Source organism: Mirounga leonina, unplaced genomic scaffold (assembly GCF_011800145.1).
Source record: "Mirounga leonina isolate KUSES-001 unplaced genomic scaffold, KU_Mleo_1.0 Mir_94, whole genome shotgun sequence".
Classification (NCBI taxonomy): domain Eukaryota; kingdom Metazoa; phylum Chordata; class Mammalia; order Carnivora; family Phocidae; genus Mirounga; species Mirounga leonina.
Window position 1 is genome coordinate 3,164,258 of NW_023270855.1, and position 21,158 is coordinate 3,185,415.

General features: G+C 56.1%; 1 protein-coding gene across 5 annotated transcripts in view; it reads right to left on the reverse strand.

Moving 5' to 3' along the window:
- Window positions 1-1,489: 1,489 nt before the first annotated feature.
- The window catches only part of IQSEC1 (IQ motif and Sec7 domain ArfGEF 1), a 122,644-nt gene continuing 102,975 nt past the window's right edge, over window positions 1,490-21,158 (reverse strand). For 4 of the 5 annotated variants that reach the window (XM_034997112.1, XM_034997115.1, XM_034997114.1 and 1 more), the window contains exons 7-14: window positions 19,416-19,555; window positions 18,924-18,953; window positions 17,194-17,319; window positions 15,870-15,969; window positions 13,566-13,727; window positions 12,471-12,647; window positions 7,185-7,234; window positions 1,490-5,891 (exon numbers count right to left, since the gene is read on the reverse strand). In XM_034997112.1, the coding sequence (XP_034853003.1) occupies window positions 5,346-5,891; window positions 7,185-7,234; window positions 12,471-12,647; window positions 13,566-13,727; window positions 15,870-15,969; window positions 17,194-17,319; window positions 18,924-18,953; window positions 19,416-19,555 (1,331 nt within the window). In that variant the 3' untranslated portion in view covers window positions 1,490-5,345. The remainder of the gene's footprint in view (window positions 5,892-7,184; window positions 7,235-12,470; window positions 12,648-13,565; window positions 13,728-15,869; window positions 15,970-17,193; window positions 17,320-18,923; window positions 18,954-19,415; window positions 19,556-21,158) is intronic. The other variant, XM_034997116.1, reaches the window with a different exon arrangement.

Sequence of the window (21,158 nt, forward strand, 5' to 3'; positions counted from 1 at the left end):
GAGCCGAAGGCAGATGCTTAACTGACTGAGCCACCCAGGCGCCCGGGAAACAGTGTTTCAGGAAGGAATATGTGTGAACAGTATTGGAAGCTGCCCAGAGGTCAAGTAAAATGAAGGCTAAAAACGTGCAGCGTGTGGGGGCTGGAAACGGCCAGTATGAACCACTCTTGTAGAAGTCTGACTGTGTCCTGTGTGGCCCCAGCCAGCATTCTCAATGTCAAGGGTAGCAAATGGCTGAGCGAACAGGCTTCCGTACATTTTTGAGGGTGGTGGTGATTTACACAGGCTAAGATCAGCCCAGTGGTTCTACTATGCCCTCCCACTCCCCCTTGCAACCATCAGCTCATTTTTAGATGCATTTTGACAAGACCAGTCCTGTGCTTGGTCACCGGACACAGAGAAGTGGGAGGGAGCTCACAGTCTGGTGGGGGAGACAAACGCAATACCCAGAGAATCGTCCCCTCCAAGCGGTGGCTTAGCAGCTCACCTACATCAAGCAGCTGGGGAGCGCAGCCCCGTGCATGCATCATGACGTCAGACACAAAAGTACAGCTAAGTGTTTCAGGGAATTTCAGTGACCAGCTTCACCCCCTGAAGAGCCTCGGAGTAGCCTGGAAAAGGAATGGCCCCCCATCTGCACAAGTCTGAGCACCTCTTTTGATCCCAAGTCACTTCTCTATGAGGGGTGGGCCACAGCTCATTTTGGTCCCTAAAATTAACCTTTTTTTGAGTTCCACAAATGAGATCTACCAGTTTTACTTCACTTTCTGGTACGAAATGGAAACTTGAAGGCGGTATTCTCTGGAGCTGAATTTGGTTCCGGGAAAGGAGAAATTGTACAAGCCCATCATGTTCTCACGGGTGAACCAGAATTCACCTTCCTGGTTTTTGCACATCATATTCACCATCGCGTGGAAAAATGGCTGCTTTGACCTCATAAAATCATCTCTCCTCCAGCATCTGGGGACTGGCTCCCCCCACGGAGTTCCCAGTCCACTTCAACACCCCAAAGAAGCCAGCTCCTCTCTAACTCAATGGACCACCAAATTTGTTGAAAGTGGTTAGAAATTATAAATCCCTTTGAAAACTTCCATCCGTGCCTACATTGTGATGCGTACCTTTAAGTCTTATAGCAGCACCCTCGATTAAAGTCAGTCCTGTGTCTTTTTTTTTTTTAAGATTTTATTTATTTATTTGACAGAGAGAGAGACACAGTGAGAGAGGGAACACAAGCAGGGGGAGTGGGAGAGGGAGAAGCAGGCTTCCCGCTAAGCAGGGAGCCCGATGTGGGGCTCGATCCCAGGACCCCGGGATCATGACCTGAGCCGAAAGCAGACACTTAACCCCCAGGCGCCCCTGGTCCCGTGTCTTCCAGGAAAGCTGCTGCTGGCAGTCACGACAAGGACGGGGCCAAGTGGTCAGCTGGAGAGCTCTCTGTGTCTGCTCCATAGGGAAACAGCTGGACTTTTCAGACAAAGTAAAAACCCGAGAGTTTTAAAGGATTTATTTGATTTCTCCACATGATCACAGCTATGGTTTTACATCAATAGAGTCTGTTACTACTCACAAACAGAATGCATATTAAAACAAAAGCACTCCTTTCCTGCCCAAAGTTACACAGCGGGTACCGGGCCTCTTGGGAGCGAGGTGTCTCTCGAAGTCTTTGAACGGTCTGCATTCAAGACCTGATGCTAATCGGTTAAAACAACTAGGAGGTGAACGACAGACAGTTCCCAGGAGGAGACGGCTCCTGCGTGGGGCCTCGATGTGGCCGCAGTTAGGCTAGTGTGCGTGCCCGCCGGCTAGGGGAAACACAGCTCCTCCCGCCTGTCCCTTTTCACCACCCCCACTTCACACTGATTTGTTTCGCCATCTGTTTCCTTGATTATTGTTGTGATTGAAGACACTTTACAGAATTACTCCATTTCCGGGCAGGAAGGGAGATGATATTTTACAACGGAACTGTAAGATGCATGCTTACCTGTGGAGACACAGCTTCATACAGAACGCTGAGTCAACACCTAGGGTCATGTTTAAGTATCTGCTGTCTTTTCAGCTCATTTTAAAGAAAAACAAGAGGCTTCTGCTGCATGCAGCGTGGGATGGAAAAATCGCTCTACACTGGATGACCGAAGACATTTTTAAGCAAGATGTGCACACCATATTAGGATGAACTTTATTTTTACATTGTTGTACAATTCATTCATAAACTTAAAAAAAAATACAAATACATGATTTAATTGTTGTCCCAGAAAAGATTTTTGCGACGCTATCAGCCACTTCCGCTATGGGTCTCCTGCTCCTGTCAGCAGTTACTGTTTAATTGGAACAATTTGTGCGACTTGAGAGAAATGTCCCCAGTGCGTCCTGACAGTGCAGTGCTCAGCTTCCTGCTGCCTATCGGGGGGGGGGGGGGTGGTGGCGGAAGACAGGCCCCCATAGCTGTGACTCTGTGGCAGGCTGGGGTCTAGAAAGAACAGTCCCACGAAAGCAACACTGGGGGCGGGGGGGACACAGCAATCTGTCAGAAGGTTTTGCTGCCCAGACGACACTTGGGCAGCGCGGCTCCAGCTTCCTTAGTGGAACAATGTACCTTCTGGAAGCATTTCCCATGGTAAGTTTGTAAATATGACACAAAGGATTGATGAAACCCCACTGACCTGAGCCCAACACACTGTGAAGTTGGAAACATGGGGAGAAACGGAATTTGTTCAAGAAGCCCCCTTTCGCTAGATCCAGCCCTGTGACGCCCCAACAAAGCGTCAGGACACACGGATGGCAGCTTTGGAGGTGAAGGTTCGGAATGGCCGTGGAGCACGAAGGACAGCGATGGACAGAGCCCCCCACCCTGGCCATTGGCTTCGCCCTCTCTTCTTTCTCATTAGTGGTTGTCCCTTCGGAAAGGGCAATCTGGCGCCAAACAGCCTGTATCTTTTCTGGAACAACCTCGAGTTTACAGTTAGACTTTACTATTGGTACAGAGGGTGAAGAAAAGCCGACATATTTCATATGTTATCACTTTACTTCAACTATTTGTCAACAGTAACACTGATATAGTTTGCAAATACACAATACATAGAGTGTGGCCTCGCATGACTGACGCCGGGTGGCATGCAGTACAATTCAACTGTTCCTGGTCAGAACAACATCCTTTAAACTGCAAGACAGAGAATGCCTCGGGGAGCCTGACTCTGCGGGGAAACCAAGGAATTTAGGAGCCAGCGGGAGCGGGGAGCCTCCCGCCAGCCTGGACCAAATCAGACACACCCGTGCTTCTTACTTCTCTCCTTCTGGGAGAGAAATACGACACCGATGGGAAGATAAAGGTGGGCAGGTTAAAGTCACACTTCTTCCAAAAAAAAAAAAAAAAAAAAAGGCTAAACTCTAGATTGCTGTATTTGCTCTCTGTGGAGATTAACAAAGTGCTCGGTTTGCAGATTTGCTGGTATGGTGGCCTTGATGATATGATAAAGGGGTGGGTGGGGAGGGAGACGGGCAGGACCCCCCCCCCCCGCTGGCCCGCCAGGTGGGCTCCCCTCGGTCCTCCTGCCATCTGGCCACGGCACGCCACGCCATCCACGGAGCGCGGAGCCCGCGGCCCGCAGAGTCCCGCACTAGCTTCGCCCTTTCTGAAAGGGCTCTCCGCCGGGGCAGGGGCCGTGGGGCAGTCCTCGGGTCCCACGGCTTAGGAGCACAGCACTGGCGGCTGCAGTGGCTCGAAGGGCTGAAACTACAAAGTACGGCCCGTGGGTGACTCAGTCACAGAACCGGACGCCTGCGGCGCCCAGCCCCAGGGGGGCAGATGGTGTCACCACAACACGGAAGCGACAAGAGCACAGCTGAGAGTCATGTTGATGCCCTGGCAGCTAACTGGACCATGAGAAGGCAGCGGGGGGCTTCGCTGGCGAGGGCCGGCACTCGTGGCCGGGGTCAGAGGGGCCACGGTGATGACACGGCGAGGGGGGGGTGTGCTAGCACATGGCCACATGGAGTCACGATGATCACGGCTACCACTCAGAAAACAAAATGGGAAACACACACACCGCCCTGGGTTGCTACATGCTAGAATGAGCGTTCGGGCTCGGAGCGGTTCCCGGCGGAAACTCGCTCCGGGGCTCGTGCCTGTTGCAGTGGAGACAGGATGAGTAAGTTATGGTGTTGGGGGGACGAGGATGGGAGCTGGCCGTTTTCATGTTGGAGATGGACACTTCTGCCGTGGATGGGTGCCCCCCCTCGGAGGACTCTGAATGAGTGTGCATTAAATCATATGCATATAAAAGAAATATGGATCATGGAAATTCACAGTTATCGCAGCCATTAAAGTGTCTAAGAATCTGTGTAACCAATATCCTCAGACAACCAGTTACTGGTTGTCCCGAGTTGCTACTGTAGAGTTTACTGCATTTTTATCTATTTGCTTACCTGAAATAACAGAGCAGTTATAATACTGAGTACTTATGATAGTTTTCTGTTAATAAAATAAGGATTTATACAAAGCAATATTGGACTTTTTAAACAGTTAGATGCTATGTTACTTGGCACAGTTAGTAATGATCGCATAAAGATTTTAGCCAGTCCTGGAGGGACTTCTCTTCTTTTTATGAAAATATGGAAGTATCTGAATTTGTTCCTAGCATTTACGTTTTTGGTTTACTCTCTCTCACACATTCATGTAAGGTACTGTCTTCTTATCAGGTAAGTGGAGCTCCTTGTAAAGTCTCTATTGCTAATTTTGTGGACTGAGACGTTTCCTTTCACACACAAATACTACCTATACAGTATATATATATATATATTTATATATTTATATATTTATATTATATAAAGTTTACTTACGTTATTTTCATCAACCATATCAGGTCTACTTAATTTTTTGCCCATTGTCAATAAAAGAGCAATAAATGCAGCAAGTTTTGGGTTTTTTGTTTGTTTTGTTCTGTTTTGTTTTGTTCTGTCTCTGGTTTTTGTGTCTCGTTTCTTCTTTTCCTAGGCTGGGTTTTCATATGCGTGTACAGTTAGGGAGCAGAGCTGAGGGCTGCTTTGGGGTGGGGGGCAGTTCAACAGCTACGTGGCCCGTGGCACCGTTTTCAAGGCTGATGGTGGCCGAGGCCCACCCCTGGGGTCGAAGTGGATGGAACCCGGGACACCCACGCTAAGTGCGATCGGGAGCTTTGTTCCCACAACATAAGCCCCGTGGGCTCAGGGGGCTCCATCCAGGCCGTGGGGAGCAGAGGGGAGAGGTGGAAACACAAGTGCCCTGGGTCTGGTCTGAGGCTGGCCGCCCTGGGCATGACTCTGTGTGGTGTGCAGTTGTTCCAGGGAGTCTGGGACCCCGCCCAGGCTGTCTACACAATTGTGCTGATGCCGCTGGGTTTGGCCTTGCTGCTGGTGGGGGGCGGCGGGGCGGGGGGCTGCCCGTGGTGGTGCGCTGCGTGGCCCGGGTGGCCCGGGTGGCCGGCATGGGCCGAGGGCAGCGGTGGGTGGCTGTGCACATGGGCCCCGTAGGGCGGGTGCCCCCCGTGGGGACCGTGGTGGTACTGGTGTGCGTGCTGGATGTGCTGGGGGGGGTGGTAGTGGTGGTGGTGGTGGTAGGGGGGCGGGTTCTGCTGCACGTGGCAGTACTGGGGGCGGTGCACATGCACCTGGGCTTGCGGCAGGCCCTCGACAGGCCCTTGGTGCTGGCTGGCCACAGGGTGCTGCGGGTGGGGCAGGCCCGGCGGGTGGGGAGGGGCTGGGGGCGGGTGGGCCTGGGGAGGGGGCTTCCCTCTCTTACTCCCAAATAAGGAGCCCAGGAGGGAGGATGAATTAGGCATAGTCTGGTGTGGGCGAGATGGACACTCTCGTGTTGATGTAGCTCTCCGGCGCATGTGAGGACTGCTAATGATGGACCCCTAAAAAGGAAATTCATAGAAACCAAAATTAAAAGATCTTAAAGCACTTATGTCAGAATGATTTTTTTTTTCAATGTAAAAAGTTCACCCACTGACTGCTAAGCCTTAGTTCAACTCACTGGCTGCCGAGGGCGGGGCTGGGCGAGGCTGGGTTAGCGTCACCTCCGCTCATGCTACTGGGGGCCGGCAGGGACTCAGAAGTGGCCTTCCGCTGCGGGACGGGGGGTGGGGCAGGGCACGAGGGACCCTCCTGTCTGGTCAAAGCAGCAGCAGCAGCACAAGTGTGACTTCTGCTCTCGTCCTGACACGGAAGGCGGCCTGAGCTTTCGGATCAGGACACCTGGCCTGGGGGTGCCTGTGAGCGGCGTGTGCGGCATGGAGTGGGGTGGGCTGGTGTGCATGAAGGACCCCGTTCCTGCTCAAATTGCACCCTACACTCTCCTGGGTCCTCTCCATGGGTGCAAGGGCATCAGCTCTGCCCCAAGGTTTCTGGGAAGCTGGTGGTAGGGACAGGACGGGCTCAGGGAACCTTGTTCTGGGTGGTGGGGCTGCCTAGGCATTTCACTGCAGCTACCTACTGCAAACCAAACAAGGAAAAAGAAGGAAACAAAAAGGTCTGCAAGCTGAGGTTAAGATGAGAACAGTAATATAGAGATGGTTGGAAGATGAATGAAATCTCATGAAATCCACACTGAATTTTTCTTTCTCTCAAGGCTCTCCTCCCCCGAGCTAGCTAAGCAAGTCCACAGTGCCCTGACTGCAGACACACAGCAATCGAAACTCCAGGAAGGAAGCGATGGGGATGGCGGAGCATGGAAGTCAAGAGACCGGCAAAACCGCCCTGCCCCCGCCCCCCCACCCCCAGGACAGCGTGGGTGGAGGGTGCATGGGCGCCTGGCGGCGGTGCCTTCCACCCAGGAGCAGTGCCGGCAGGTGGGGACCCCGGGGGGAGTGCCGGGAAGCCGGGATGTTAACCACGGGGGGGGGGGGGGGGGGGCCCCACCGGGGACAGGGTTAAGCGGAAACTAAAACACAGAATTCAGAACCACCCCCCACGGGTCCAGCCCAAACAAGCGGTGAGAGGCATGGGCAACTCTAGGCGACGAAGCTGGCATGCAGCGGGGCAGAGGCAGGCATGGGGCGCGGGGGGTGTCTGCGCCCCTGTGCAGTAGGGGCGAGGAGCAGCAAAACAGAACAAAACAAAACGACGGGAAAAAAAAGACAACAGGTATAAACCAAGGATTGGGGAGGCAACACGCGACAGCCAGCTGGACGTAGGCGCTTCCTACTTACTTCCACATTGCTCTCTAGCGATCCCGCACTGCTGCGACGCCCTCGCTTCCCTGCCCAGAACATGCAATACCAGAGGTTAGACGCGGACGCGAGGCCGGGCCGCCGCCGGCGCCGCCGTGGGCCCGGGTGAGGTCGGAGGACGGGCTCCGCGGGGAAGCCGGCGGCAGGGCAGCAACGAGTTAAAAAAAAAGGGGGGGGGGTGGGTTTCAAGAAAAAAAATTCTTTTTCAACCAGCCCCAACTTCCTACCCCTTCTCCCAGACTGGCAGTCCGCTGGGGGGAGGGGTGCCTCCAGGTGGGGCCCCAGCCGCCTGCCAACAGGGGACGACAACGGGACAGGGGCAGCTCCTCCAACGGCTCAAAACAAACAAAACGTGGTCCTGCGCAGCCCTGACTTTCCGTGGATTTCATATACACATGTATATGCATATTCGTACATACATATACATCTCCCCCCTTGCAGGCACGGTGGGGTTGATGGTTAGGAGGAAACTAAACTTGGCGTCCTGTCTTTTCCTCCTGGGGGGCTCAAATGTGCCTCTGGAGACTGTTGTTTGGTTTGTGCAGTGCCCTGGCCAGGGGCAGGGGACAGGGTCAGGGGCTGCTGGGAGGGCCCTTCTATGGGCAGCCCCCCCACCCCGGGATGCTACAAGCATTCCCTCAGCTATGAGTGCTCCCTGCCGATGGCTTTTTAATATCCCCAGCACATGGCGCACAGTAGGCCCTCAATATAGGTTGACTATGTCAGAGGAAGGCTGTTGTCTTCTTGGTTCTGGATGCCCAGGGCTCACCCTGGCCACCCCAGTCCCTCTGGAGGCCATCTCCATGGATTTCTGTAGGACATTGAGGCTGGCAGGAAGGGTGGGTGCCCAGGCTTCGGGGTCTGGTCTCCGACTGGCTCTCAGGAAGGCAGATAGGAAGAGGGAACAGAGAAGGGGCCTCCCACTTGACGTTCTGTAGGCTTCCATCTGTGCAGCCCTGGCCATGAGCCAAGCACCTTTGTTCTCGGTCAAGCCCCATGGCAATGAAGGACAGGCATCCATGCCAAGGAGGAGACGGATGCTTTGGTTGGGGGGCTGTCTGGCCCAATTCCCACAGTGAGCAGGATTCACACCCAGGTCTGCCTGCCCACCTCTGGGGCTGGGAAGCCTGGCCATGCTGCCTTCTGAGCTGAACGCAGGCTGAGCCCAGGAGCCTGGAAGATGGAAAGGTTGCTACCTGCCTCTCTGTAGCTCACTGAGAGAATAGGTCTGTGGGTCCATGTCATCCGAGTGTACTGGACTGTGCCTGGGACACAGCCTTGATCCTGGGCGTACAACAGCAGACTTGGGGGGACATCTGGTCCCTTGGCTTCACCTGCCAACCCCCAAACCCGAGTTCCAGCTGGGAGCTTTGCTTGACTCTGGGAGTGAGCTCTGAGAGGGCCTCAGAGCTCGCTCAGGACAGGGCCACGTAGAAGATTAGGGCAACAGGGTTTTCTACCAGTTGCTGAGGACCAGGGAGAACCAAATAGGACCTGGCCCTTATTCCCAGCTAGAAGAAAGATGTAGGTCACGTAGCCTCATCTTTCAGCTGGTGTGAGAAGAGGGCCTGACCTTCTTCTCTTCCTGCTTTTTGTCTCAACACAGTGGTCCAGAGACATGGAGCAGGAGGAGGCCCTTTGGCTGGAGAGGTGACTCTACCTGGCACTCCTTTGATTTTTTTTTTACCTCAGTTTCTGCATCTGTGAAATCGGCACGCCCCTTCCTCTGAGTGGGCTGGACATGAGCATCAGACACTCAGGATATTGTGGCATCATGCAGAAATGCTGACAGTTAGATCTCTGCTGTCTTTGGGGTTTTAAAGTCAGCTCTCTGGCCCCTCTAAGCCTAGAGGACTCCCCTGACTGAAAACCAGGGACAGAGGAAGGCCAGCCCACACCCCCCACCCCCACCCCCGCCAGTGCCCAGCAATGTCTTCCGGCTGGCCTGCTTCTCCCAGTGGGACTTAGGCCAGGCCTGGAGCTAGGTTTGGGGGCTCCATATGGTATCTAGTCTGAAGTAGAACAAAACCCTCTTCCTGTTCCTCCTCCTGCCCCATGTGGGCCAAGACTTCAGATAGTTTTACCTTGGATGTCTTTGAATGATGTTGTTTCTTAGAATTCATCTTTTCAACTTCTGAAATCAGCATGAGATGTGGGGTGTCCCTAGAGGAGCTCTCTGCAATCCAGTCCCAGAGCCCCTTACTCACAGGCACACCCCACAGACACCTGCTCAGCGTAGACCCGTGTCCGGGGGTGTGCACACATGCACACACCATGTACTAACGGAGGTGAAGCGTGCCGGGACAGTGGCTCTTGCCCATGCATCCACACTATCCCTCACCTGCACTCTGACTCCAGGTAGCCTCCCTCTCTCCTGGGATCCTGCACCAGCCACAGGTGAGCCCCACCCGACCCGGTGCCTCTCCTAGAGCCAGATCAGGCCCTGCCAGGCCAACCAGGGCCAGGATCAGGAACCATATCCGGAAGGGGTTCCCAGCATGGCTCTTCACAGCCTCCCCCTGCTCCTCAGTGTCGCACAGGATGCAGCACGGGCTCTTCACCCAGGGTCTCACCCTGTGGCCCTTAACAATGCTGGAGGCCAAGCTGGTGCTGCTTTGGCCACTGGCCGCCAGGAGCCACCAACTCTCCCCTGAGGGGGCTGCCGTGGTACAGGACCTGCAGGGCCCCGGCTAAGCCCTGGAGCAATGACAGGGGCAGGCGGGTCCTATGGCCTCTGGGAGACATCCTCTTTCTGGAGACCCGTGCTGGGTAGCTTGACCAGGAAGGGCAGGAGGATGTGGGGGGCTTGGGGAGAGTGTCCACCATGACTTGACTGATCTGGGCCAGGGGCTAAGGCCCAGTCACACCTGTGTCCCTGGTCCTTGCAAGTCCTCGATCTCAGGCCAGCAGGACTCTGGTGCCACTGAATTGAGCACGGGGTCCTGGGCGAAGGAAGACCATGTGGGAGGTGTTGGGCAGCTCTGAGAACGTCAGGGGCTCCTAGAGGTCTCCTCGCGGCCCAAACTGTAACTGCCTCTTGGGTCTCCAAGGTCTCCGTCTGAGGTGTGTCGTCTCCTGGGATGCTGTGTGATCGTAGGTCACTCTCTCGCAGCTGCTCTCGGAGTGGTGACGTGCCAAGCGCTGAGTGCCCCGAGGCCTTGCCTCTTCTCCACGAGCTCATCTTGGTGAGGGCCACGGTGGGTGCAGTGACGCTGCCTCCAGAAAGCAGCAGCCCGACCCAGTGCAGGACAAGGGGTTCCTTGTCTCCAGCCGCTGCGCCCAGCGTCTTCCGGGATGGCTGCCGACACCGGCCAGTCTCCCCCTGGAGGTCCCAGGTGGCCCATTCCTAGTCTGGGGCGAGGGCAGCTGCCAGCACTCCTACACCCCTTGCCTCGCCCTCCAAGCTTCCTGGGTAGAGGGGGCTTTCTTCCCTGCGGATTCTTTTCACTGTCTCCCGGGAAGACTCCATCCCTAGAGTTTTTCTTAGCTCAGAACGCCCAAATGACAGTGGCAACAGGAACAATAAATGGAAAGCAGCCGAATCTCAGAGCTCTGTCTCTCACGTGGCCATGGGCCTGGGCATGCGGCTCTCCCTGACCCCCAGGAGCAGGAAGAGATGTGGCTGGTCATGAGGGCCATCCCGGCCATGGTGGGAGCCTCAGTTTCAACAGAGCCACAGTTACCCTGAGGGGCTGGACAAGACCCCTCAGCCCTCCGGGCACTGCATCAGGGAACAGAGAGGCCAGGGCTTACCCACTGCACAAACTCAAACAGAGGCCCCAGCCCCCAGCCTGCAGAGGCCCAGAGCAGTCCAGTTATGTTTAGCTGGGTTTAACAAGCCATAGGGAAAACCAGTGGTTCTCAACCAGGGGCAGTTTTGCCAACCAGGGGTGATTTTTGTGTCCCCCGCCCCCCAACCCCTGCTGCGGACACCTGGAAATTTCTGGAGGCATGACTGACTCTTATGACTGAGGGAGGTATTCCCGGCATCTCGTAGGTAGAGGCCAGGGATGCTGCTAAACATCCTGCAGGGCGCAGGACCAGTCCCCCCCAGCACTAAACGTCAAGACCGCAGGGGTTGAGAAACTCTGGGTTAACCCTCATGCTGGCAATGGATTTCTTGATTTTTACTATGGAAAAAAAAAAATATGACAAGACAAAAAAAGGCAAAGGAAAAAAAAAAATCCAACTCAAAAAAAAAAAAAAAGAAAAAACAAATTTCTGGGCAATGACTAAGCTGCAGGGAGGCAGCAGTGCTGGTGGGGCAGGGGAGGGATGGGGTCCCGGGCAGGCACCTGTTGCAGGGCCCAGAGCTGGCCGCGGGGTAGTGCCTGAGGCACGGTGGGCTGGTGAGCCCCCAGGAGGGGAGGGGGCTGATCGCGGCCCGATGGGGTCTTCTCCAACAAACCAGGGCCTATAATCAGGCTCCTGGGGAGAAGCTGCCTGGCTAAACAGGGGGCGGGGGCCGTCCTCCACGACTCCTCTGACGGCGGCGCTGTGGGCCAAGCAGCCTGGAGCAACACTCGCTCAGAGGACCTGGCCAGGTGAGGGCCGCCAGCAGAAGCCCCCTGATGCTCTCCGCGCACCCCCCGCCCCGGGAAATCTGGGAGGCTTGAAGAGATGCTGCGTGCTTGGGTATTAAGAGGCTGGCAGCAAATAAACACACACAGAAACAAAGAAACAACCACAAAAATCACAGTTCTGCCAGGGCTCTCCCCCCGACATCCCAGGGGCAGCTGCAGCCACCGGCTCTGGGCTGGATCGGGGCCTGGGTTTCCCAAGAAGGGAGCCCGCTGTGAGGGAAGCAAGACCAGGGACAGCGGGGAGAGGGGGTCTCCAGACACAGTTTAGGGGGCGTCACTCCATTTCATTCATCAGCATAAAACACAGGGACGCAGTAGCACAGAGGACAAGGGACACATCCATCAGCGGGGCCTGGCTCGCTCTGTGTGAGAGCAGTTTCCGGAAAACAAATAAAAGAATAAACAAAACCCCTACAAGGAGAAAGGGAGAACGGGGGTAACCTCCCGGCTGTTCTGCCTTAACAAGTGGGTCCTGTTGCCTCTGGCCTTCAGGGGACGCCCACTCTGCGTGGTCAGATGTTGCTACGGTTTGGGGACGGTCACAGGAAGTGCTCCGTCGGAGCCCTGCCGCCGCCACCGGCCGCCACTGCAGGCCCTTCCCGGCGCACCACGCGTGCCCCAGCTGCCTCGTCCGAGTCCTGCATGCGCTGGGCTAGGAAGGGGGACCCGGCCCGGCTCTTACCCGCTTCCGAGAGGTCCCTCAGGGAGCTGCTGAGGGCGCTGCGCTTGAGGCCCTCCCCGCCCGCGTAGCTGTCGTCCAGGCAGGCCCGGCTCAGCGTCCCGTTGCCCGACTCCTTCTTGAGGCTGGAGCACTGGGACATGCTGGGCCGCACGACGCCCTTCTGCTTCTCGAGCTCCGCTAAAACAGAGGGCGCGAGGGGCCGGTGAGAGGAGCACAGCCTTGAGGGGACAGCCCGGGGTGGGCACGGGACCAGGGCCCTCTGTGCAGGCTTGGCAGCAGGCCCAGCTGCCATCTGCCTGGCATGGGGAGAAGTCGGGGCCCAGGGCTGTCTTGGGAACGAGAAGGTATGAATGCTGCCTTTCACAAAAGGGAGCTGGAAGGAAACCCTGGAAGGGAGGCTGGAGAGGCGTGGGTCTTGGGTCTGCAGGAAAGATAGTCACTTTGCAGGCCTGAGGGCCGACAAGGAGGGCAGACAATTCTGAGGGTACGCTGAGCTCTGTTCTCTACCAAATGGCCTCTAGACCCTCAGTTTCCTTGGATGCATCCTGGGTGCCCCATGCCCAAGGCACTCTACGCTGAGGGCCATGCCTTCTGCTCCTTATCTGGGCCTGCAGATAAGCAAGGGGTAACCTGGCCTTGCCCTGGATGGGGGTAGCTATGTGTGTCTCTAGGGAGCGAGGCTTGGAGCCAGGAGAGGGAAGGATTATAATCAGCTTTGATGGAACCCAGGCGATGGGCTCGGCTGTGATCCCATCAGTCACTTGGGCCCTGATGCGGAAGACAGACAAATAATAACCACACTAAAGTGCAAAGAGCTCAGCTCCAGAACTCCGGGAACGCTTGTCTCATGGGGTGACCAGAGAACTAAGGCCCTGGAAGGACATGCCGTGTGGTCCCACAGGCAGGATGGGCCTGGGCCGCTGAAGCCCCGGCTCTCACAGGGAGGCCTCAGCTGCCCTCCCCATGCCGCCATCTCTGGCCCGGGCAGGTGGGCTGTCCTGTCACAGGACCGTGGGAAGGACAGGCGAGGCCTCAGAGAGTCCCCAGAGATGCCGGGGCTGCTGGCTCTTCCTCTCCAGGGGGCCTGCAACTTACACTCTATCCTGTGCTTCTCCATCTCCTGCACTTCTGCGATGGACTCCCGCAGGTCATCGGTGAACTTCTTCCGGTCTTGAGGATTGGGAGCATTAAAGTTTATTAACACTTTGATGTCTGCTCCAGGGACAGCAGACGTGAGCCGGATGCCATTGGGGTAGTCTGCAAAGGAGGAGGAGAGGAGAAGAACCCATGGGTCCCCATGTGATCTCTGCAATTTCCCTTCTGGTCAAGAAAATACTAAGAAGTCTGAGAGCCAGGCTCTCAGCGGACGTGTCCAGCTGGGAAGGAAAGGCATCCACAGCGCAGACCACAGGGACTGCCAGGAAATCCCCATCTCCCGACCTGGGTCCGTGTTGTTCCGTCTATAAGTCGGGGGCAGATAGGGCTGATCTAGGCAGAGGCCACGGCCCCCATTCTTCCTCAGCCTGAAGGTCATGGAAACTGGACCCTTCAATTCAAGGTCCTTGGTCACTGCCTGAAGTTTGAGAGAGTGGCTAGGGGTGGAGTCCAGGAGGAGTCAGAGGTAGCGTCCTGTGCTGGGTGGGGAGTTTTATCTGGTCACCTCAGACAATTCTGAGGGTACGCTGAGCTCTGTTCTCTACCAAATGGCCTCTAGACCCTCAGTTTCCTTGGATGCATCCTGGGTACCCCATGCCCAAGGCACTCTATGCTGAGGGCCATGCCTTCTGCTCAGACCTGTCTGGTGCCACCTCGGAGCTCATGGGGTCTCTGTGGCTTTGGTCCTCTGGCAGCACCTCTCCCCTCAGTGGGTGTTTGCAGGTTCTTGGCTCAAACACCGATCCCACTTTTGCTCAGACCTCGCGGTCAAGGCTCGGTACTCAAATACCTAGAGGCCCAAACATGTTCCCTAAATGTAGGAAGCAAACCACATGAGACCTAAGAGCAACAGAGCGAGTAGGGAGAGGGGCGTGCAGCCCAAGACCACCACATGGGAATGCGGGCCTAGCAATGCCAAATCCCAGTTTTTAAGAGAAGTCAAAAATAACTAAAAGTTTAATATGAAGATTTAAGTATCAGCTCAATGAATTAAAAAATAAATCTATAAATGGACTATAATATAACTGAGCTGGGACTGATCGAAGGCCACCACTCTAAGATCCGTGGTATGAAGGAATGTCCCATAGAAATGTCAGTGTCAGCTCTGGGGCTCCTGCCAGTGCCTTGTGTCCAGGACTGAGGGCTAAACCCTGGGAATCTAAAAGTGATGATGGCGCAGCTTCTGCCTGAGGATTCAGTCTGGTGGGGCCCACTGCTGTGAGCATCACAACCACTGCCACTCCTTCCAAGAGGGGGCCTGCTGCTCAGGATGATGTGGGATGGCGCCATCCTCCCTGGGGCCACCTGGTAGAAACTGAGGCAAGGCAGGCTTCCTGGCCTGGGATGTGGTAGACAGAGCAGGAGGTGGAGAGATGGCAGGGTTGGGGACACAGCAGGTGCCAGTTCCATCTGGGACAGAGAAGGGGTCAAGAGCCCCAAATCCAAGCCCTCAGGCCCCAGGGTTTGGGATGGCCCAGCCACAGGTCCCTGGTACTTTCTCAACCTGCAGATGGACAGCTGATCAGATGGTGGCTTGGTGACCTGTCCGAGAGGACGAGGGCTTCCCTGCTGCTGGAGACACCATGACACTCCACGGGCGCAGGCCTCCCCTTGGGTCGGTTCAGAATGGGCAAGGCAGCGGGACCAAACCCCTAGCCCCGTCTCAGGAGGCCTGGCTCAGCCTGCAGCTCAGGGACCCCCAACAAGGACAGGACAAAGAGGCAGAGAGGAAAAGGGAAGGGCTTGGGTGTTGGAGAAGGACCAGGTCAACAGAAGAAGTCAGTGGGGGTATGAGCTCCCCCCCAAAATCCCTAGGCCCCATGGCCCACTCATACCCAGAGGAGACTTTTCAGTAGCAGCTAAGAACAAATCCTGTTTCAGGAGCTGTTCTAAGTACTTCATGTGCATGGACTGAGCTGAGTCTATGAGGTAGGCACTTCATAGACAGAGGGACTGGAGCCCGGAGAGGTTACACAGCTGGGCCACACAGCCACTGCGAGTGAGAGCAGCACGTGAACCCAGGCTGGTGACGTGGGAGTAAGAGCATGCGAGGGAGCGCCACCCTGGGGGTCTGTCCTCGGGAACCGGGCGGAAGGGGAGATTGCTGGGGAGCGCAGCGCTTCCTGACTACAGGGCGAGAGCTGCGACGCTGTCTCCTGCCACATGGCGCACGGCCATGCGTGGATGAGCGCCCCAGTGCGCACGCTCGTGGCCAGGCCGCACAGGCCCCCAGTACAGACTTACACTGGTTCTCGAAGAGCAGGACCTGCATGCCGTACAGGGAGAAGGACTGTCGGAAGCTGTAGGTCACGGAGTTCTTCTTTTTTTGGAAGATCTTGGTAACCTGGGGGTAGCCGGAGACAGAGGCTGAGTCCCGTCATGTTCACTGCCCAGATACAGCTCTGGGAGCTCAGGATTCTAAGTGGGTCTAATGTCAGAATGCTTTCAGCAATTCAGAGGTCAGGGAGGCCTCTGGGGCAGGAGAGAGGGCTGTGTGCCCATGCATATCTTTGGACATGGATGCTGGCTCTGTTCCTACAAGTCCCAGGTGTCTTCCCAGCTGGCAGTGACACCCCTCAAGCTAGCAGAGAGGTGATGGGCATGGTGGCATGTCACAGGACCCTGAAGGCGCCGGGCCGGGCACTTATGCCCAGGACCCCACCTGAGCACTGTAACTGCCTGAAAGATTAATTTTGGAGGAGAAAAATGGAGGCTCAGAAGTTTGAAGTAACTTTCTTGAGGTCAGGGACTCTTAACAAAGGACTGGAAACCCACAGGTCCAGATTCCAGGCTCAGTAATCAGAGAGGAACAGCTGACTCTCAAGCAGGTAGGGATCAGGGACAAGGGCCTCTAGGAAAAAACCTGTGGCATGCGGGAGAGAGACAGAGACCCAAAGGACAGGTTCGCCCTACTGTCTGCAGGGGCATCTTTATCCCCAGGGGCTAGCACCCATGCCACCTTTTTTCCGGGCAGGAGCTCCTCAGTTTCCCTTTGGGGAACTCCCTCTCTGTCACCCTCAGTTCAGTAGTCCTGGGGGTGGGCAGTGACCCAGGCTTAGCCAATGAGAAAGCACCGCACCTGCCTGGCCCCCAGGAGTGGCTTGGGCACGGGCCTGGGATGCAGTGAGACCTTGGCTCAGGCTCTTACGAAGAGAATCCCACTGGCTGGGGATGCAAGGAAAGGGGGCAGGTGAGGCCTGCAGCTGCCAAGGCTGACATTCCCTTCTTGGACAGAAGGGAACCCACACAGCTGAGAGACAGTCCGAAGAGGAGTCCTGCTGACACAGTGGGAGCCTCCAGGAGCAGTTGGGGCTGAAGGCCCAGATACCCCTCTGGGCTTTTCCAGAAGCCAGTGAAGCCCTGTGCTCACCGGCAGTGCTGGGAGTCAGACTCTGCCTCTGCTAACCCAAAGACCGTGGGGCTAAGTCCAGCCCTGTCACCTGCACCCCACCCCCACGGGTGCCTTTCCGGAGCACCGGCAGACATGGCCACACAGAGACCAGAGGCGCAGGTCGAGGCTGCCCTGAGCTGCTCTCCCAGCCATGGCATGCTGTGGGGAACCACATACCACCAGGAGGTCGTTAAACAGGAAGATTTCTCGCTGGTGCAGTCCAAGTTTCTGGGGCTTATTTGGGTCTGGAACCTCAAAAAGCCGGCAGTAGCAGACCAGCCTCCGGTGGGGCAGAGAGAGCACCTGTGTGGGGAGGGAAGCACTGCTGTCAGTCAGCCCCCTGCCCCTCGGCTGGAGCCCAGGCAGCACACTCGGAACCCAGCCTGTGGGCCTGGCATTCGAGAACGCCCTCTCCCACCAACCATGCACAGCAGAGCAGACATGTTTGGACTCCTAGCAGTTCTCCCCTGCTCTTCCTCAGGAGGTCTCCTGAAGGGCCGTGGAAAGCTCCCCTGCTTCTCATGACACCTCCTTTCCTTTCCTTTCCTTCAGGCAGGTCCCAGACTTCTTAGAGCATCACATTCACATGGTAGCCAACCCCCCCCAACAGTGAGAAATTCATGATCCCTGAGTCCCCATAAAGTGCCCATCACAGACATAAGCCCGGTAGTCTCTGTCAAGGTTTCTTCAGAGAGTGTCTACTCTAGATGAGGAAACTGAGGCACAGAGAGGTTGAGCAACTTGCCTCAGCCACACAACAGGGAAGGTGTAGAGCCGGGAGCAGATTCCGGGCCCCTCCTACAGAATCCCGACGGTTCTGATGCCCGAAAAACCCTGTCCCAAGTCCTGAGCCAGCTGCCACCACTCTGTGGGGCCTGGCCTGGGCCTCCACTCTGAACATGCCTAGCATGGGTTCACGTGAGCCCCCTGCCTGCCGAAGCCCAAGTTGCTCTCAAGGCCAGGTGCAACTTGTACGGTGTCTAAGGGCTGTGGTGACAAGCCACCTGGGAAGCCCAGTCATGGCTCTGAGAGCACCCAGGCTCACACAAGAGACAGCAAGTTAGTAAAGGGCCAGGACGTGCTGGGTAGTGTCATGGCAGGCAGGGAGGGTCCACTGTGCAACAGGGCCCCTGGTGCAGGGATGCCCAAGCTCAGCACACCCCTCATTTACCAGTTTCCAAACCCAGTCAGGATAGCAATCCCTTTCCCCAGTCCTCAGATGGGGAGAGAGTGCATGGCCCAGGCTGGGCGCGCTCAGGGAATGGCCCTGTTTGGAGCAAAAGTACCAAGGGGAGAGGATGGTGAGAGGTGGGGCCGGAGAGGCAGGTGAGGGCAGGTCATGGTCATGGCAGCATCCAGCGGTCTCCCTCTGGGGGAAGCTGGGAAGAGGGGGGAGTGGACAGGTTTGTGACGCTGACTCTCGCAGCACGGGGCTGCCTGACGAGGAGAGGCAGACACAGAAGGCATGTGCCACGTGACTGCCAGGTTAGCTGTGTGTCCAGGTGCTCCTGGGGTGAGCAGGCAAACCTGCTCCAGGCCGTGGCAGTGGATGTCAGGGGGCAGAGCGTGGGTGGGGTGGGAAGGAGCGTCTGTTTCAGGCACAGTGCCTCCGGGTCTGGGGACAAGCCTTGGCCTCAGTGCTCAACCGGGCTCGGATGAGAGGGAAGGAGACTATCTGCTCTGGCCTGATGGCACAACCCGCCCCCTGCGGCCACAGTCTCTGGGCCTGCGGAGATTCGAGGCTGGGATAATTATGAAAATCAAATTTCTTAGCGCTCCAGAAATTAATTCAAGCAGTCAGAATTGTAGACCTGGGAGCTAGGGGAGGCAGTGATGTGAACAAAGGACACGGGGGCCACCCCCAGGGCGGGATATCAGCCAGAATGTAAAAGCAGAAGGATACTCACACAGCCAAGCCCGTGATGCAAGGATCCAATCTATGCGGGAAACATGAAACAAACAAAGGTATTAATGATCCAAAAAATGCACCTGGGCCTGGAGAGAGCTGATAGGACGACATCCAAGTAGGTAAGCACCCCTCCTGTGGCTCCCATGTCCTCTGTCCAGACATGCCACACACAGTTCTCGCAGCCAGAACTCTGAGGGAGCAATGGAAGGCATTCCAGGGCCACCAAAAGACCACTGCACAACTCTGGCTGTTGGTTTCTTAAGAGCCGCAGGCTCTCTTTAAAAAGAACCCAGAGCCAATGGTTGTTATTCCCAAATAGCAGGGGCCGCCCTACACCTGAAGTAATTCCGCCACCCTGCCCCTAAGGGGCTGGGTTCCAAATGGCATCAAGGCCGCTGTCTGAAGCTGAAGGCAGTGAGGTGGGCCCGGGGTCACATGGAGTGGGGGTGGGCGGGAGTGAGGGAGCCAGGGACGCTGGGTCACCACATACCGGCTTCTTCCCCACGATGAGCTTCTCCACCTTCTGCACCTGGGACACGTGGTCCTCATTGGTCTTCAGCTCCCGCTTGCGAATGCGCTCATAGATCCCGATCAGCATCTCCCGGGGAATGTCCTCACCATCGTCCACACCTGGGCAGGAGAACGGCAGCCAGGTGTCAGGGAGGGCCAGGGCCTGGGTGGCGGTGGCAGCACTCAGCTTCGGGCCCCAGGCTCACCCCTCATTTACCGGTTTCTAAACCCAGTCAGCATGGTGATCCCTTTCCCCAGTCCTCAGCAGAACCCACAGCCACTGAACATCTTCAGTCCATTACAAAGTGTCTCAGAATCCTTCCACCAGGACCAGGCCAGCACAGCCACGCTCCGAGGGCTTTATGCATATCAGCTTGCTAACAGGGCTGCGCCCAAGTTCTTGCTTCACCCCTGACTAGCCATGTGACTGAATCTCTGAGCTGGGGCCAGGATGTGCTGGGTAGTGTCATGGCAGGCAGGGAGGGTCCCGCCATGGACTTTGAGAGCAGCTTGGCCTTCGGAAGGCAGGGGGCTCACAGGGGGACTCACAGACAGAGGGTCCTATTTGAAGTGGACCACCAAGAGCACCACCGGTGGCTTCCCGGAGATCTTGTGGGGAAGCCAGAGCAGCCCTGGTGTTTCCCAGAAAGTGAGAATTCCGTGCACCTGCTGCTAGCTGTCATTCACGTCACGTGCGCAGAAGCTGGGGGCCCGGCTTTGAACCCGGGCTGCTCTGACAACAGGCACGTACCCTTTCTGCTAAACCCTGAAAAACTGCTGTGAGGAAAACTCAGCCCCACTCAGGAGAGAAACGCAAACCCACACCTCAGACCGCAGGCTGGCGAAAATCCAGGGATTTGGTAACTGGTGCTGTTGGTGAGGCTCTGGGAAGGGGCCTCTCACACATTGCTGGTGGGACCGGGGCGTGGGTCCGTCCCTGAGCTGGGCCACTTGCCTGTCACAATTATAAACTCAAACCCCCTCTGGGCCACTGATTGCGTTTGGGGGGAATTTATCCCACGGGACAGGATACGCAAAAAGGTGACTCATTGCAACATGGTTTCCAAATAGCAGAAGACTGGAATTCACCCATTTACCCATTGATAGGAGACTGATTAATACATCACTGCACAGGACGGCAATGAAATACCACACATGTGCCAGGAAAATGAGCAAGGCCATAGGGAACTGACATGGAAACATTCTCTTAGATTTGTTAAATGAGAAAAGCAAGGTGCCAAACAGACGAGGGTAAAACCAGTCACGCACGTTAGTACTTGCGCGAGCAGAGGGGCTCTGGTCGGTATACCAGGGACTAAATGACCTGGGCACACGGAGGGGTGGGAGGGGCTCCGCCACAGACCTTTCCTACTTTTTTTTTTTTAAACAGACTATTTTTTTAGAACTGTTTTTTGTTTTGTATGTGTTTTTTACAAGATTTTATTTATTTGTCAGAGAGAGAGCAAGCCCAAGCAGGGGGAGTGGCAGGCAGAAGGAGAAGCAGGCTTCCTGCTGAGCAGGGAGCCCGATGCGGGGCTTGATCCCAGGACCCTGGGATCATGACCTGAGCCAAAGGCAGACACTTAACCAACTGAGCCACCCAGGCGCCCCTAGAACTGATTTTTAGAGTAGTTAAGTCCACAGCAAAATTGAGGGGAAAGCACAGCGATTTCCCCATAACACCTGCCTCCCCCGCATCCCACTACCACCTCCCCCATCAGAG